Source organism: Hyperolius riggenbachi, chromosome 2 (assembly GCF_040937935.1).
Source record: "Hyperolius riggenbachi isolate aHypRig1 chromosome 2, aHypRig1.pri, whole genome shotgun sequence".
Classification (NCBI taxonomy): domain Eukaryota; kingdom Metazoa; phylum Chordata; class Amphibia; order Anura; family Hyperoliidae; genus Hyperolius; species Hyperolius riggenbachi.
The window spans coordinates 85,337,002-85,351,778 of record NC_090647.1 but is presented as its reverse complement, the minus strand read 5'-3'; the positions used below and the strand labels follow the sequence as shown (position 1 = coordinate 85,351,778).

Genomic DNA, 14,777 nt, shown 5'->3' with positions numbered 1-14,777 from the left:
GTTATTTTTAGCTTAAGTAATGTCGGAACTCACGTGCTGGCAACCACGCCCCCTTGAGAAAGCCGGAAGCCGGCGAAACGTCGGGGGAGCCGCACGTTTCCTGCATGGGACGCCACGCCGTCCCAATCTCCACTCTGTCGGTCTCCACCGGTCTGACTGAGGACCACTCTGCCAGGCCTTCTACCCGGCTGAGCCAATCACCAGCCACATTGCTCGGACCTTGAGTACAGCTGTGCACTTACGGAGCTCATGAGGACTTTGTTCAACATCCGGCAATCACCTTTGGCTGATACCAGGAGTTCGCCACAGCCTTCAGGTTCATCCAGCGGACAGTCCATCCGCAGTGAGCGTCCATGGATCTGGTGAGCTAAGTCTGGATTGACGGTATCACGCTGTTTATCTCTGGCGCTTTTGATGCGCTTTTGCAGTGGGAGCTCTTGACGCTTGATGCTTGCTATATCTGCTGTCTATGCTCATGCTGTCGCTGTGATATACTCTGCTGCTGACATTGATACTGCTCCACACCAGCCTGCATATGTTTGTCAGCCCCCTCCCCTGATATCAACAGTCTGCATATCTGTGTTTTGAAGCACCGATGTTTCTCCGTTTTCCATCTGAAATTTAGATGCCGGCGTGTGGCTGTGTCTGTGTGTGGACTGCCTGAGTGGATGAGTTGTGACGGGGTGGCCATCCCATGTGTTTTTAATATTTCTAAACAAATTCTTTAATAAATTTGGATATGATTATTTGGCATACCAGTGTATTGTTTAGTGTATTCATAATTTTTTGAGTCTTCTCGGGCAACTTATGTCCTGCTCTTTCCAATTTCACTGCCACTCTATGGTTTATTATTATTAGTGTGCAGGACAAGGTTGCCCGATTGTTTCCTTTGTCTACATTGTGTTGTGATTTGTATTGGGTTCTGTTGCCCTGGCCAGTGGAGACCCCAACAAGGAGGGGTTAGTTGGATCTCTTTAGGGATCCTAGGTATACAGACCCACTACATACTTCCTGATCGCGCTGCCCTAGGGGGTTAGGATGTTGCAGTGGGACAATTTAGTCACACAGGTGGAGAGCGATTGTGCACAGACGGCTGGCAATAGGGATGCACAACAGGCGATCAATACAGGTTTCAGGAAATTGGAACGACTGTATGAAAGGAAATCACGCCTTTGGTGGAATATAAAATATAATAAGGAATATATAGCAGACCATCATTCCCCTCTATGGTTGAGAGTTCAAATTTTTCCCCACAGAAAGAATTTAACAGCAGAATTTAAAAGGAAGTGGGAGGCTAATCTAGAGAATTGTGCGCATGTGTGCCTTTCTCTGATGAATGATTTAGATGAGGCAGATTTAACCCTAGTGGATGAGGAAATTAACAAAATTACAGCGGAGTTGAAGTCTCACTCTGGTGAGGATTTATATAAAAAACGGAACGAGCAATTAGAATTACACACCAAAAAATATAACAAGGATTTGGTATTTTTACGTGATAAAAAATTGTTCAACGATCGTCTGGCTTATAAGTTGGGCCAGGCATATCGTTGGGAAAGTAAGCCTACCCCCTCTAAACCTCGAGGGGTACGGCCTAAGCCTAACTCTAAACCTAAGAGTGTTGGGGCTGAGGATTCAGACTCCTCAGTAGTGAGTATCAGCTCCGCTACTTCAGAATCAAGCCAGGACTCTGCATCTCAAACCAAAAAAGGTAAATATCAGACTAGATCACAGGACAAAATAACTAAAAAGTCCAAACAACAGCAGGGATGTGGGGGTGGCGAGGGGACACCCGGCGCGTCGGGGCAGGCACAGCCTTCCTCATCATCATCGTCAGTTCCTTTTTTTAGAGTAACTGACCCCAAATTATTAAAAAGAAATGACTGTTCTGCAGACATGTGTCTGCAGTCTCAAAATGATCTACAAGTGATTAATCTCACAGGGGAGACATTACCCGACAACGTCCAACAATTATTGGGCAAGGGTTTAGGCTTCTGTCCTCTACAACATATGGATAGGTTTGATTTTACCGTGGATTTGCATCTGTTCTGTAGGAAGCTTTTCCTCCAGTCCACGGTCACTAAAGCAAGAAATGTCTCCAATCCTTCCTGTGCTACCTCAATTGCCCCCTCTCTGATGTTGACTCAGGGGGATCAGGAGGCCCTTGAGGATCTTAATTTTCTACATGCTCTGAATCAGAGCGATGATGGGTTTGGTTTGGGGTCTGTTTCTGCTGCTGACGGCCCGGGTCCTCCGCCACCTCGCTACATCAGTGTCAATAGACAATTTAAAAGCCGGTCCACGCGGTTTCCACCCCTTTCCACAAATGTAGGGATTAGATGTTTCATCCAGGCAGTTGAAGGAGATGTTGCCAAATTGGATGTTGCCAATGATGGCGGGTCCGAGTTGATTGGCACTGATTGTGAGGCCTTTGATTTTTTGGCTTCTCACACTCACTGGGTTATTAAACCCTCTGATAAGGGGGGAAACGTTGTGGTTATGACCGTTCATGACTATAGGGCCATGTGTCTGGACCTTCTGGGTCAGCGGGGATGGTACGAGAGGGTCTCGGCGTCGAGGGTAGACCGCTGCCAGGGTGAGCTCTTTGACCTCATTGAGAATGCCCGTAGTACGGGTCTGATCGATGAGGAGGTGGCAGCTTATCTTAAGGTCAACGACCCCATTCTGCCCACCTTCTACGCGTTACCTAAAGTCCATAAACGTCTGTACAAACCCCCGGGACGCCCGATTATCTCGGGTAGGGGTTCCTTGACGGAAAAGATAAGTGTTTATGTGGACAAACACCTACAGCCTCATGTTCAGGGGTTGCCCTCGTACATAAAGGACACTACACATTTGTTACGGGTATTGGACGATATTACTGTCCCACCGAACACCATTTTGGTGTCCCTCGACGTCGAGTCCCTATATTCATGCATCCCCCATGGCCCCGGGGTCCAGGCGGTGGCCGGTTTCCTGGGTGAGCTGGGGGTGCAGGATGCTGCGCACAATTGTTTTGTCCTTGACTTATTAAAGTTCTTGTTAACTAACAACGTTTTTACTTTCGACGGTGACCGGTACCTCCAGGTGCAGGGTGCGGCGATGGGCACGACTTGTGCCCCGTCGTACGCAAACCTGTACCTGGGGGACTGGGAGCGACTCGTCTTTTCCGACGACGGTTTGTCGGGGTACCTGTGCCACGTGTTGACGTGGCACAGGTACATTGACGATATTTTGATTTTATGGACTGGTACGCCTGCGCAGGTGACAGATTTCGTCTCCAAACTCAATTGTAACAACAAGAACCTCAGGTTCACATTAGAGGTTCAGTTGCGATCAATCGCATTTCTTGATATTTGTATCTCGATTGAACAGTGTGGACGGCTGTCTACGACCCTCCATCGTAAGGCCATAGCAACCAATGCGTTACTTTGCGCGGATAGTTTCCATCCCGCGCATACTATTAGAGGTATACCAGTTGGCCAGTATTTACGAGTACGTCGGAATTGCTCGGGAGACGATTCTTTCCTTACCGAAGCAGGCGACCTACGACGTAGATTCAGATCCAGAGGATATGGTGACGGTCACCTGCGTAGGGCATTTAACCGTGCCTGGAGGAGTAAACGGGCTGATCTCCTTCGACCGCGTAGAAAGCCACTTGGCGGTGCATCATCTGCACCACTACGTTTTTTTACTAGATACTGTGCGCAGCATCCTGCACTTAAGGGTATCCTCAGGAAACACTGGTACCTGCTACGGAATGATCCTGTGGTTGGTCCTCTGACACCGGCATCCCCCAGTCTCACGTTCCGGAGGGCTAGATCCCTTAGGGACGCGTTCGTTCAGAGCCACTTTACCGGCATTGCCCCCAAAAGACACTGCCTAACCACGGGGATTTATACCTGTGGCGGCTGTGACTTTTGTCAGTTTATACAGGTAGGCAGGGTTGTACCTATGCCTCATGGCAGGAGAATCACACTGTCCCACTTCTTTAATTGCAAGACTAAACTAGTTGTATATATTCTCTTATGCCATTGTGGCGCTTTTTATGTCGGTAAGACTAAGCGGCCACTTAGAGAACGTATGTCTGAGCATATTAAGAGTATTGAGAATCGGGACGCAAGTTCTCCTGTCGCGAGGCATTTTGAGTTAGAACATGGTGGCAGTACTAGGGGCGTTAAATTTATGGCTCTTGATCGGATACACCCCACGATCAGAGGTGGCAATCCTGATAGACTCCTATTACGATGTGAATCCCGTTGGATTTATAATCTTCAGGCCTGTTTCACTCCTGGTCTAAATGAACAAATCAGCTATGCTCACTTTTTGCCCCTTTGGATCCTGGTTTTCGCGTTGATATGTGCATCCCTTTTGCCCTGGCCTGAGTGTGTGACCTCTCTAACATGTGTTGGCGGGGTTGTTCTGTTGTAATGTTTTCCTTTTCCCTCTTTACTAGCCCTTTTGTATAGTGTCCTAGATTTTGGACAGTTACTTTTGGGCCTTTTTGGTTCTTATAAATAGATCTATCTGAGGCACTATCAGGTCTCAGTTTATTGTATGTGTATGGGCTATTTTTCTCTGCGATCAATTTATCTAATGACAATTAGTTAATATAAATAACAATATTGAATGATCGCCATTAATATGGCATATATGCTTTGAGTGCGGTGCATATGTGCGCGCTCGCGGTGAGCCTTTGCATATGGGCGCCTTTGCAGCGGTGTGCCAGTTGTGCTCTCCACGCAGTGCCTCTCTTCCCTTCCTTTCCCCCCCCTTGGACCCAGTTTCTATTTTTGTCTGTTGAGGGGCTGGCTTCAGGTGGTACCAGCTCTGACACCTACGTGGCAGATTTTTGGGATCTGCTTCATCCTCTCTGTTCCCTTATGTCTGTTCTTGTTTTCCTTTTTGTCCCTTGGATAGGATTGACCCTGCGTGGCCAATATAGCCACCTTTTGGGCACACATACTGCGTTTGCAGTCTTTTGGTCCACCGCTGCTCGGCCGCCTGCATTGGCTTTCCCTCTCTGCGGTCGCGCACATTGCATACGCGTTGTCACGAATGGATGGAGTAAGAGGCGTGTCTGTTGGTTATTTTTAGCTTAAGTAATGTCGGAACTCACGTGCTGGCAACCACGCCCCCTTGAGAAAGCCGGAGCCGGCGAAACGTCGGGGGAGCCGCACGTTTCCTGCATGGGACGCCACGCCGTCCCAATCTCCACTCTGTCGGTCTCCACCGGTCTGACTGAGGACCACTCTGCCAGGCTTTCTACCCGGCTGAGCCAATCACCAGCCACATTGCTCGGACCTTGAGTACAGCTGTGCACTTACGGAGCTCATGAGGACTTTGTTCAACATCCGGCAATCACCTTTGGCTGATACCAGGAGTTCGCCACAGCCTTCAGGTTCATCCAGCGGACAGTCCATCCGCAGTGAGCGTCCATGGATCTGGTGAGCTAAGTCTGGATTGACGGTATCACGCTGTTTATCTCTGGCGCTTTTGATGCGCTTTTGCAGTGGGAGCTCTTGACGCTTGATGCTTGCTATATCTGCTGTCTATGCTCATGCTGTCGCTGTGATATACTCTGCTGCTGACATTGATACTGCTCCACACCAGCCTGCATATGTTTGTCAGCCCCCTCCCCTGATATCAACAGTCTGCATATCTGTGTTTTGAAGCACCGATGTTTCTCCGTTTTCCATCTGAAATTTAGATGCCGGCGTGTGGCTGTGTCTGTGTGTGGACTGCCTGAGTGGATGAGTTGTGACGGGGTGGCCATCCCATGTGTTTTTAATATTTCTAAACAAATTCTTTAATAAATTTGGATATGATTATTTGGCATACCAGTGTATTGTTTAGTGTTTATTCATAATTTTTTGAGTCTTCTCGGGCAACTTATGTCCTGCTCTTTCCAATTTCACTGCCACTCTATGGATTCTTATTAAGTAAGACTTAGATTTTTTTTTAACAGATTTCAGCAGTAAATCTATTAAGTACAGTGTGTGAAATTATTCAATCATATAGATCCCCCTCTGATCAGATGATGATCTGAGAAGGACCTATCTGTTGGCCACATTGAGTGGCATTTGGCTACCCTTAAATTGAACCAGAAGTGAAGTAAATGAAGGCTGCCATATTGATTTCCTTTTAAACAATACCAGTTGCTTGGCTGTCCTGCTGGCTGCAGTAGTGTATGAATCACACCAGAAACAAGCATGCAGCTAATCTTGTCAGATCTGACAATGTCAGAAACACCTGATCAGCTGCATGCTTGTTCAGGGTCTATGGCTAAATGTATTAGAGGCAGAGGATCAGGAGCACAGCCAGGCAATGTGCATGCTTTAAAAGGAAATACATGTGGCAGCCTATATATCTCTCTCGCTTCAGGTTCCTTTTAAAGTGACCATACATAAAGCTGATCTGCCACCAAACCTGATCTATCTGATCAGAGGAATCTATTGCTTGTACATACACTGGACACCAATTTCCAATAGATTTCAGCATAAAGATCGTCCTGCAGCTGCCTCCCCAAGTTACATGTGCACCCCCCTTCCCCTTTTGCAGTGTAGAAGGCTCACCTGTCACATGCCAGTGGGAATCCTGGACACATTGGGGTCAATTCATAAAGCATTCCCGCATGCGGTAATGCTGAAAACAGCTGGCTTTACCGAGCTCTTAGCAAAATGTCAATTCATAAAAAGCTGTTTCCACATGAAAAGCTGACATTCCAGAGCATTGCGGGGAAATTACCGCCTTGTGCAGTGATCATCTAAACACACCTCACCATATGTCAATTCATAAAGATTAGAGCAGGCTGTATTGGAATGGAGAATACCCTCTGTTTAGAAAAGGTGATAAGTGAGCAGAGAACAGCAAAGTTAATGGGGATAGATCTCCCAGGCAGCAGCAGCGAGGGGCGGAACTAAAAAGGCATCCCGGAATACCACAGGCTGTGTTTTTGTAACCTCTTGGGCACCAGTTTTCAGATATATTTCACATCAGAAAGCCTTTTCATGAAGTTCTTCTAAGCTGTGGCAATTAGATTGTTTAGAAAGACTAAAGGGGCCCATACACAGACGATTATCGGCTGATCGATAGCAAATCGATTTGAGGCAGATTCCAATCGATTTGACATGATGAAAAATCTAGTTGGAACTGTTGAGATGGCTTATTTTGCATTGGACCTAATGGAAATCTGATGGCAAACAAAGGCCATCAGATCGATTTTCAATAGATTTCATACTGAAATCTATTGGAAATCTGTTCCTAGCAAAAAAAAAAAAAAAAAAAATGTTAAACACATCAGATAGATCAGAATCTATCTGCTAATCTAACGAGTGTATGGCCACCTTAAAACAGATTCAGGGCACACAGAGGCAGTTTAAAGAAAAATGCACATCTAAAAGGGAAGTTGGGGATGCCTCTTTTATTGTAACACTGTCTCTGTGCAGAGAAAATGTATCAAATCAGGCAGCTTCTCATGTTACCCCAGCCTAGTTTGGGAATTCCCCAAACTTCTATCGCAACTGTAAACATTTTTATGAATTAGCACACAGAAGTCTAAAATACCGAATGCAGTATTTTGCCGACAAGTTTTTCCCCGCACAGTAGGCCTGAACGATTTTAGGAAAAGATTGAATCGAGCGATTTCTGTCCAAAATCACAAGTTTTGTTTTGATTCACAATTTTTTCCAATCGAGCTTTGTTCCCCCTCTGGGCCTCCTCTGTGTCTCCCCCGCTCTGTGCCTCTACATGCCTGGCACAGAGACAGTGTATGGAGTCGGGGTCTGCAATGTTGCTGGCTGGGGGCTGAACACTGTGGACTGGACATGGAGGAGAGCGGGGGGAGCATAGTGGTAGCAAGGGTCTGTTCGGAGCCTTCTGCGATGTCACTGGGGGCTGAACACTGTGCAGACTGTGGAGACTCGCATATGAGGGCGGCGGATATGTTTAGCGCAGTGCAGCACAGCTTCCTTCTACCAATCGCTGGCTGGCTCTACTTTATATGACAGCAGCGGCGTACACGAGTAGTGCAGCTTCAGCCAATGAAGATCCTCCCGTATGACGGCGTGGTGGTGGGCGAAGCCGCATGGAGCTGGGAAAAACCGCAGCTACTGACGATCATTAGATAGTCTTGACAGGCACCTCGGTTTTGGTTTAAAATCGTGAAACCATTCAGCCCTACCGCACAGCCTTTTATGAATAGAGCCCGTGATGTTACATGCACTCAATTCAAGTGGCACAGGCACTCATGGTGCAGCCTGGACACTGGAGGAAGCTAGGATGCACGCTGGGGGTGACAGGTGAGCCTTTTGGTGCCCATACATGGCAGTGTTCTCCCCAGGCTCTTTTAGCCGAGTGCTCCACCCGGCTAGATTTGGTGACCACCCGGCTATCATCGGCTCACCTCCTCCTATGCTGTAAGCAGAGTTGCCCTGCATTTTCATCTCTACCCACCCGGCTGCTTTTTCATGCCACCCGGCTGGAAAATAATTCTGGGGAGAACACTGCATGGTACAATTTTTTTCATACAATCTTTCCATTTCTATGTAATAGAAGAGTAAATGAAGTGAATATACTAAAAGGATAATTCAGACAGTTCCCTTATATTACATAGAAATGGTAAGATTGGATGAAAAAAATTGTACCATGTATGGGCACCATATGACACTGCACATGAGGCATGTGTGGTGTGTATGTATGTGTAAAAATCGAGAAAAAAAAAAAAAAAAAAGGAGGTAGCAGTAGTAGTGGGGTCGGGTGTAATCTCCCCATCTGTCATCACAGTGGTAACCCACCTTTGTGAGTATATTACCACTTCGAATTCACCACCACATATACATCGAATCAACATATTACACTATTGGGGCTCTAGAATCTCTTGTCTTTCTAGTAACTGAAGGCAGGTTGCTTAGTTTAACAAGCACTAGGTCCACTAGGGGCCTAAAGGGCAAGGACCCTCCCAGTCTCTCTTTCTCCTAGTTTGATTGATATACTACATATTACTTTTAATAAAGGCATTTACATTTTAGTACCCTTATAGGGCTATTTAGTCCCCTAGTGGATCTAGTGTTTGTATACAGTTCCCCTGGTACATCCCTCGGACAGTTTGCAGCCAGGTTGCTTAATTTCCCAGAACACACCACACCCACACGTTACTGGATTGAAATCACCTTGTGCAGCGGTTATAAACACAGCCATTAAAACAAAATGCTCCTCCCCAAGAGGCTGGTACTGTCCTGGAAGGATGATGGGGGCGTGGCTACCTGAGAAATACCAGACCACACCTTTGTGTACATTATATTGGTGAAGTAGTAGGTTGGGGATATGTAAAATGTGGTGCTGAAAAAAAAAATCCCACCAAATGAAACAGAATGGTCAGCCACCAATATGCCTAAAAGCAAAATCCCAATGCTGAAACCAACTGTTTTAATGTATTAAGTGAATTTTCAGATCAGCATCCCATTAATTAAGCAATTGAATCAGCCAGTAAAGTATGTGCAATGCAGGTACAAGGCTTACTCACACGAGGCAAACTCTTATCAGTACCAGTAGTCAGTACCTAGAAAAAAAAAAATTAAACAATGAATCAATTAAGAATCTAGTCAAACTGGAGCACACAAACATTTTGAAGAAACCATCTACCAAAACTCAATGAGGGAAACTCATTATTTTATTAAGGGACACAAAGTGAGAAGGCCATTAAAGCCGGCCATTTTTTTCTTTCAAAGAGGACCAGAAGTCAGAACTTCCCCTCTGCTCTAAAAAGATAAGAAACAGCATAATAACCTTTAAAGAAAAACATTTCTTTGTTACAGCTGATACAAATCCTGCAATATATCTGCAGTGTATGCACTTCCTGCTTTCATGGAGGCAGACATATTGTTAATATCTTGTGTTTACAAATTAGCTGCTCTGCCATGGCAGAGGAGATTCCTGAGCCAATGCAGCTGAGAGACCAAATTACAGTGGTGATAAGTCACAGATGAGGGGATATTAGACAAGCTAAACTCTCTAAATACATACAGGGTGCATTTCTCTCTGTTTTCCTTCTGTCCTGTGCAAGAGTTCAGGTCCGGTTTAAACCAGGCAAATTGCCTGCTGGGGAGATGCCATGGGGAGGAAAGGGTGGCTAACCTCACACAAAGCACTCTGCATGCTCAGGATATAGAACAGAAGTCATTTTGATTGGGAGAAAGAGCCAAGTCCAGCACTGCAGTGCAAATCAGGTTTTAATTCAGTAGTAACAATTGGTGCAAAAACATGCAAAAATGGAAACTGTAATAACAAATCGTGCCCTACCAGTAAGAGTGAGGTTGGTGGCAGTGGGTGCTGGGCACAGATAGATAGCCTAACAGCTGTTCTCACACAACGGTACTTATTCAAAAGGCTTACCCGTATGCGGGATGCAATGCACACGTTTTTGCACCAAGCGTCGCTACTGAATAAACACCTGATTTGCAGTGCCGGACTTTGCTCTCTTTCTCCCACACAAAATATCCCTCTCACTTCAGGTGTCCTTTAAGCAAGCCCAGGCTGGAGCACAGGGGTGAGTGGAGTGACATTAAATGGCCATAAGGGTGGTAAGGCGATTTAGATAATAATCTATGCCACAAGATGTTTGCATGATGATTTGATCGATTTGGGCCCTAAATCAGTTGAACACGGCAATCGGGTGCCCATCGGTAACTGCATTCTGTATCACTCCAAGGTGGCACAGGGTACGGATATGTGATGTCACAAACATGCAACGTGGTACATGCACCACCAAGTGGTGGCATTCACCAGCAGACACGGGGGTGACAGTGGAGGAGGCCAGGAGTAGCCGCTGCAAAACAGGCGAGATTCTACCCTGTACAGGGTGAAGTCAAATGATAGCTTACCCTGCTCTAGCCAGAATCCTACCTGCGCTAAATATTTCAGAGCTTCTGTATATCGGGCAGGAAACAATTTCATTGGTTCCTGACCCCATGATTGCTGTGAGCCAATCACACATTACAAAAGGGCACAGACGGCTCTGGTTTTAAAGGGGCCCTAGCTGTGCGGCCCCAAAGTGGTTAAAGAACACTCACTTGCTCACCCTAACAACCTTGGCATGTGCTTGAAACCCAGCCACCTAGTCAGCAAAAGCACAGTGGTGGTCTTTACAAAGCAGCCAGTAGCTCCATGGCCATGCCTACCTTTATTGCTAACCTAATAGGAGGCCGCCGAGCTGGGGGTGGGAAGCAACACTCCTGGGAGTGGCCATGAAGCTTCCGGCTGCTTTTTAAAGACTTGTGGTAAAACTGCCATGGCAGTTTTGCTTACTGGGTGGCAGGGTTTCAAGTACTTGCCTAGTTTTTAGGGCAAGCGGGAAAAAAATAAAATAAAAAAAAAATAAAAAAAAAGTTGCCAACACTAACTATAACAAGATGAATACAGAATTATTTTTGGAGCGTCCTGGAGGTGCCATATACAACATTCATATCATAATCTCCTCTGTGTTGTAGTGAAAATAGATATCCACATAAATCAAATAAACTTAAAAGAAAATACAAATATATTTCCCGCAACAGTACTTAACCACTTCACCACTGAGGGGTTTTACCCCTTGAACACCAGAGCAATTTTCACCTTTCAGCGCTCCTTCCATTCATTCGTCTATAACTTTATTATTACTTATCACAATGAAATGAACTATATCTTGTTTTTTTCGCCACCAATTAGGCTTTCTTTAGGTGGGACATTATGCCAAGAATTATTTTATTCTAAATGTGTTTTAAATGGGAAAATAGGAAAAAATGTGGGAAATTTTTTTTTTCAGTTTTCGGCCATTATAGTTTTTAAATAATGCATGCTACTGTAATTAAAACCCATAAAATGTATTTGCCCATTTGTCCCGGTTATAAAACCGTTTAAATTATGTCCCTATCACAATGTTATATATATATATATATATATATATATATATATATATATATATATATATATATATATATATATTATTTTATTTTTTTTATCAGTCCTGCATGCTGCGATTTTCTTCTAGTGTTGATAGCATGCAGGGAAAATCAGAATCGTAAATAGCAATTTGGAATGGCAAATCGGATTTGTGATTTGCATTGTGCAAGAGGCCTTGAAGTGTAACTGTTGGGCATAAAATAAAAAATCAATTCTTTATTTTTTATCTGGTAAACAAGCAATAGTAATAGCGATGCTAACCAGGTAATCCAAAAGTTAAAATCACCATTTCTACCTTTCTTGTTGATAAAGGGTCATTCCCCACTTTAACTAGACTTATTTAGTACACACAAAATTTGGTACACAAAAAGGAAGTTGTAGGGCATGCTGGGTTGTCCTTTTTTGCTTCTGTACTTCCCCTCAGACTTAACTAATGCAGCCTGATTGGCTGAAGCCTCTTTCCCTCCTGTTTTCTCCTCTCACACCTCGGTTCCTCTCTGATTGGCCAATATGTCTCATGCTGAGACAATGCACTTTCTATAGTGAAGGGCAGGCAAATCAGGCAGAGGAGAGCAAAGGAGGAACTTGCACCAGGATTGGCTTCAAAATAGCCACAGTTAATATGGAAACTGTCTAGAATAGGATTCTCTGCTTTTCCTTTATAAAATTCACAGCATCATAACGTTATAACATAACGTTAATCATAACGTGAACAGTGCAATATATATATAATATATATAAGTAGAGCAAGTATTTATCTTCTTATATATATATATATGTGTTTTTTTTCTGAGACAGTATGGCTGATAGCGCCTCTTTAAAGAGAATCTGTACTCTAATATTCTTACAATAAAAAGCATACCATTCTATTCCTTATTTTCTCCTGTGCCCCTCTGTGCTGTTTCTGCCACTCTCTGCTGCAATCCTGGCTTGTAATTAACAGTTTTAGGCAGTGTTTACAAACAAACTAACCAGCTTCTAATAGGCTCAGCTAAGCATAGTGTGTGAGTCATTCACAGTGTGCAGGGGGCCTGCAGAGGGTGTGTATCGCTTCTACCAATCACAAGCAGCCCTGCACATTCCACACAATCAATCCTTAGCCCGACAAACAGGACAGAGGAAAGATACATTGATTTATTACAGAGACAGTGCAGTTAGGAAAGACTGCAGTAAGCCAGAGCAGATTAGAACAGGCATAGGAACTTATAGGATAGAAGAACTAAGGCTGAAAAATTTGTTACAGAGTCTCTTTAAGGAAATAAAAGTGCATAGAGTGCATGCCATGCTGGATCCAAATGCACTAATAAAAAAGGGAACCTTACGGTATATACCGTATTTTTCGGACTATAAGACGCTCCGGACTATAAGACGCACCTAGGTTTAGAGGACAAAAACCCAGGAAAAATAAAAATATACTAAACCTGGTGCGTCCATGGTACAGGGGCGTGTTATGGACCTTTTCCCCTAATTATTATGCCCCCCCCCCTTATGTCTTTCATGTACTTTTGCCCCCCTGTGTTCACCTATGTCCCTCTGTGTCCACTGTCCCCTTGTGTCCACTGATGTCTCAATGTCCTCTGTCCACCTATGTCCCTGGTGTCTGATGCCCTGTGCTCTGTCCCCCTTCCTCTGTCCCCTTGTCCACTGTTTCCTTCATGTCCAGTGTTTTCTATCCCTGTCTCCCCAGTGTCTGCATGCCCCCCTGTGCCCCAGTGTCTGCGTGTCCCTGTGTCCCAGTATCTGCATGTACTCCATGTTCCCAGTGTCTGCGTGCCCTGTCCTGGTCTGTACATCTGGTGTCTTAAACACATACACTTCTTCATCAGGCTGTCCCCCGTGCAGTATCTGAAATACATACCTCTCTTGCATCTTTGATCATATATGTATGCATGTCCCCAGTGTCTGCATTTCCCCATGTTGTAGTGTCTGCCAGCACTGTGTCCCCAGTGTCTGCATGTCCCCTGTGTTGCATTGTCTGCCTGCACTGTGTCCCCAGTGTATGCGTGTCTGCCTGCACTCGGTGTCCCCCGGTGCTTGCCTGTCCTCGGTATATCCATGTCCCTAGTGTTTGTGTCCCCCGGTATTTGTGTGTCCGCAGTGTCTTAACACATAAGTAGCTGCCACATAGTCATCTGGCTGTCCCGGGTTTTCCATATACGTACCGCTCTTGCAGCTTTGATTATCGCGCTGTCCCCGGTACTGCCGTAACTTGTAACAATCAGGAAGTTCCGGACGTCTGTGCAGGGAAATGCACCAATCAGGCAGAGGGCGCTGTGATTGGCCACAATGACGGAGAGGTGGTCCCGCCCTCAACACCATCACTCGAGCATTGCACAGTATGATTGGCGGTTGAGGCAAGCGCCCCCGCCTGATTGGTGCATTTCCCTGCACAGACGTCCGGGACTTCCTGATTGTTACAAGTTACGGCAGCACCGGGGACAGCGCGATAATCAAAGCTGCAAGAGAGGTACGTATATGGGAAACCGGGGACAGCCGGATGACTATGTGGCAGCTACTTATATGTGTTTAGCCACCGCGGACACACAAACGCCGGGGACATGGAATTACCGAGAACACGCAAAAACACCAGGGACACGCAAACACCGGGGACACGAGTGCAGGCAGACGCGGGGGACATGCATACACTGAAAACACGCAAACACAGGGGACACGGAGTGCAGGTAGACACTGCAGCGGGGGAAATACAGACATCGCAGACATGGGGTAAAAAACACAGGCACAGGTCCAAATATGTAGCATTCGGACTATAAGACGCACTGACTTTTCCCCCCCACTTTTGGGGGAGAAAACGTGCGTCTTATAGTCCGAAAAATACGGTACAT

General features: G+C 45.5%; 1 protein-coding gene across 6 annotated transcripts in view; it reads right to left on the bottom strand.

Annotated features, from left to right (window-relative positions):
• Window positions 1-14,777, bottom strand: part of PAN3 (poly(A) specific ribonuclease subunit PAN3) — a 134,886-nt gene that overhangs the window by 67,532 nt on the left and 52,577 nt on the right. For 4 of the 6 annotated variants that reach the window (XM_068267003.1, XM_068267002.1, XM_068267004.1 and 1 more), the window contains exon 5: window positions 9,521-9,556. The exons of the other annotated variants lie outside the window; for them this stretch is intronic. In XM_068267003.1, coding sequence (XP_068123104.1) covers window positions 9,521-9,556 — 36 coding nt within the window. The remainder of the gene's footprint in view (window positions 1-9,520; window positions 9,557-14,777) is intronic. 6 annotated transcript variants of the gene reach the window in all.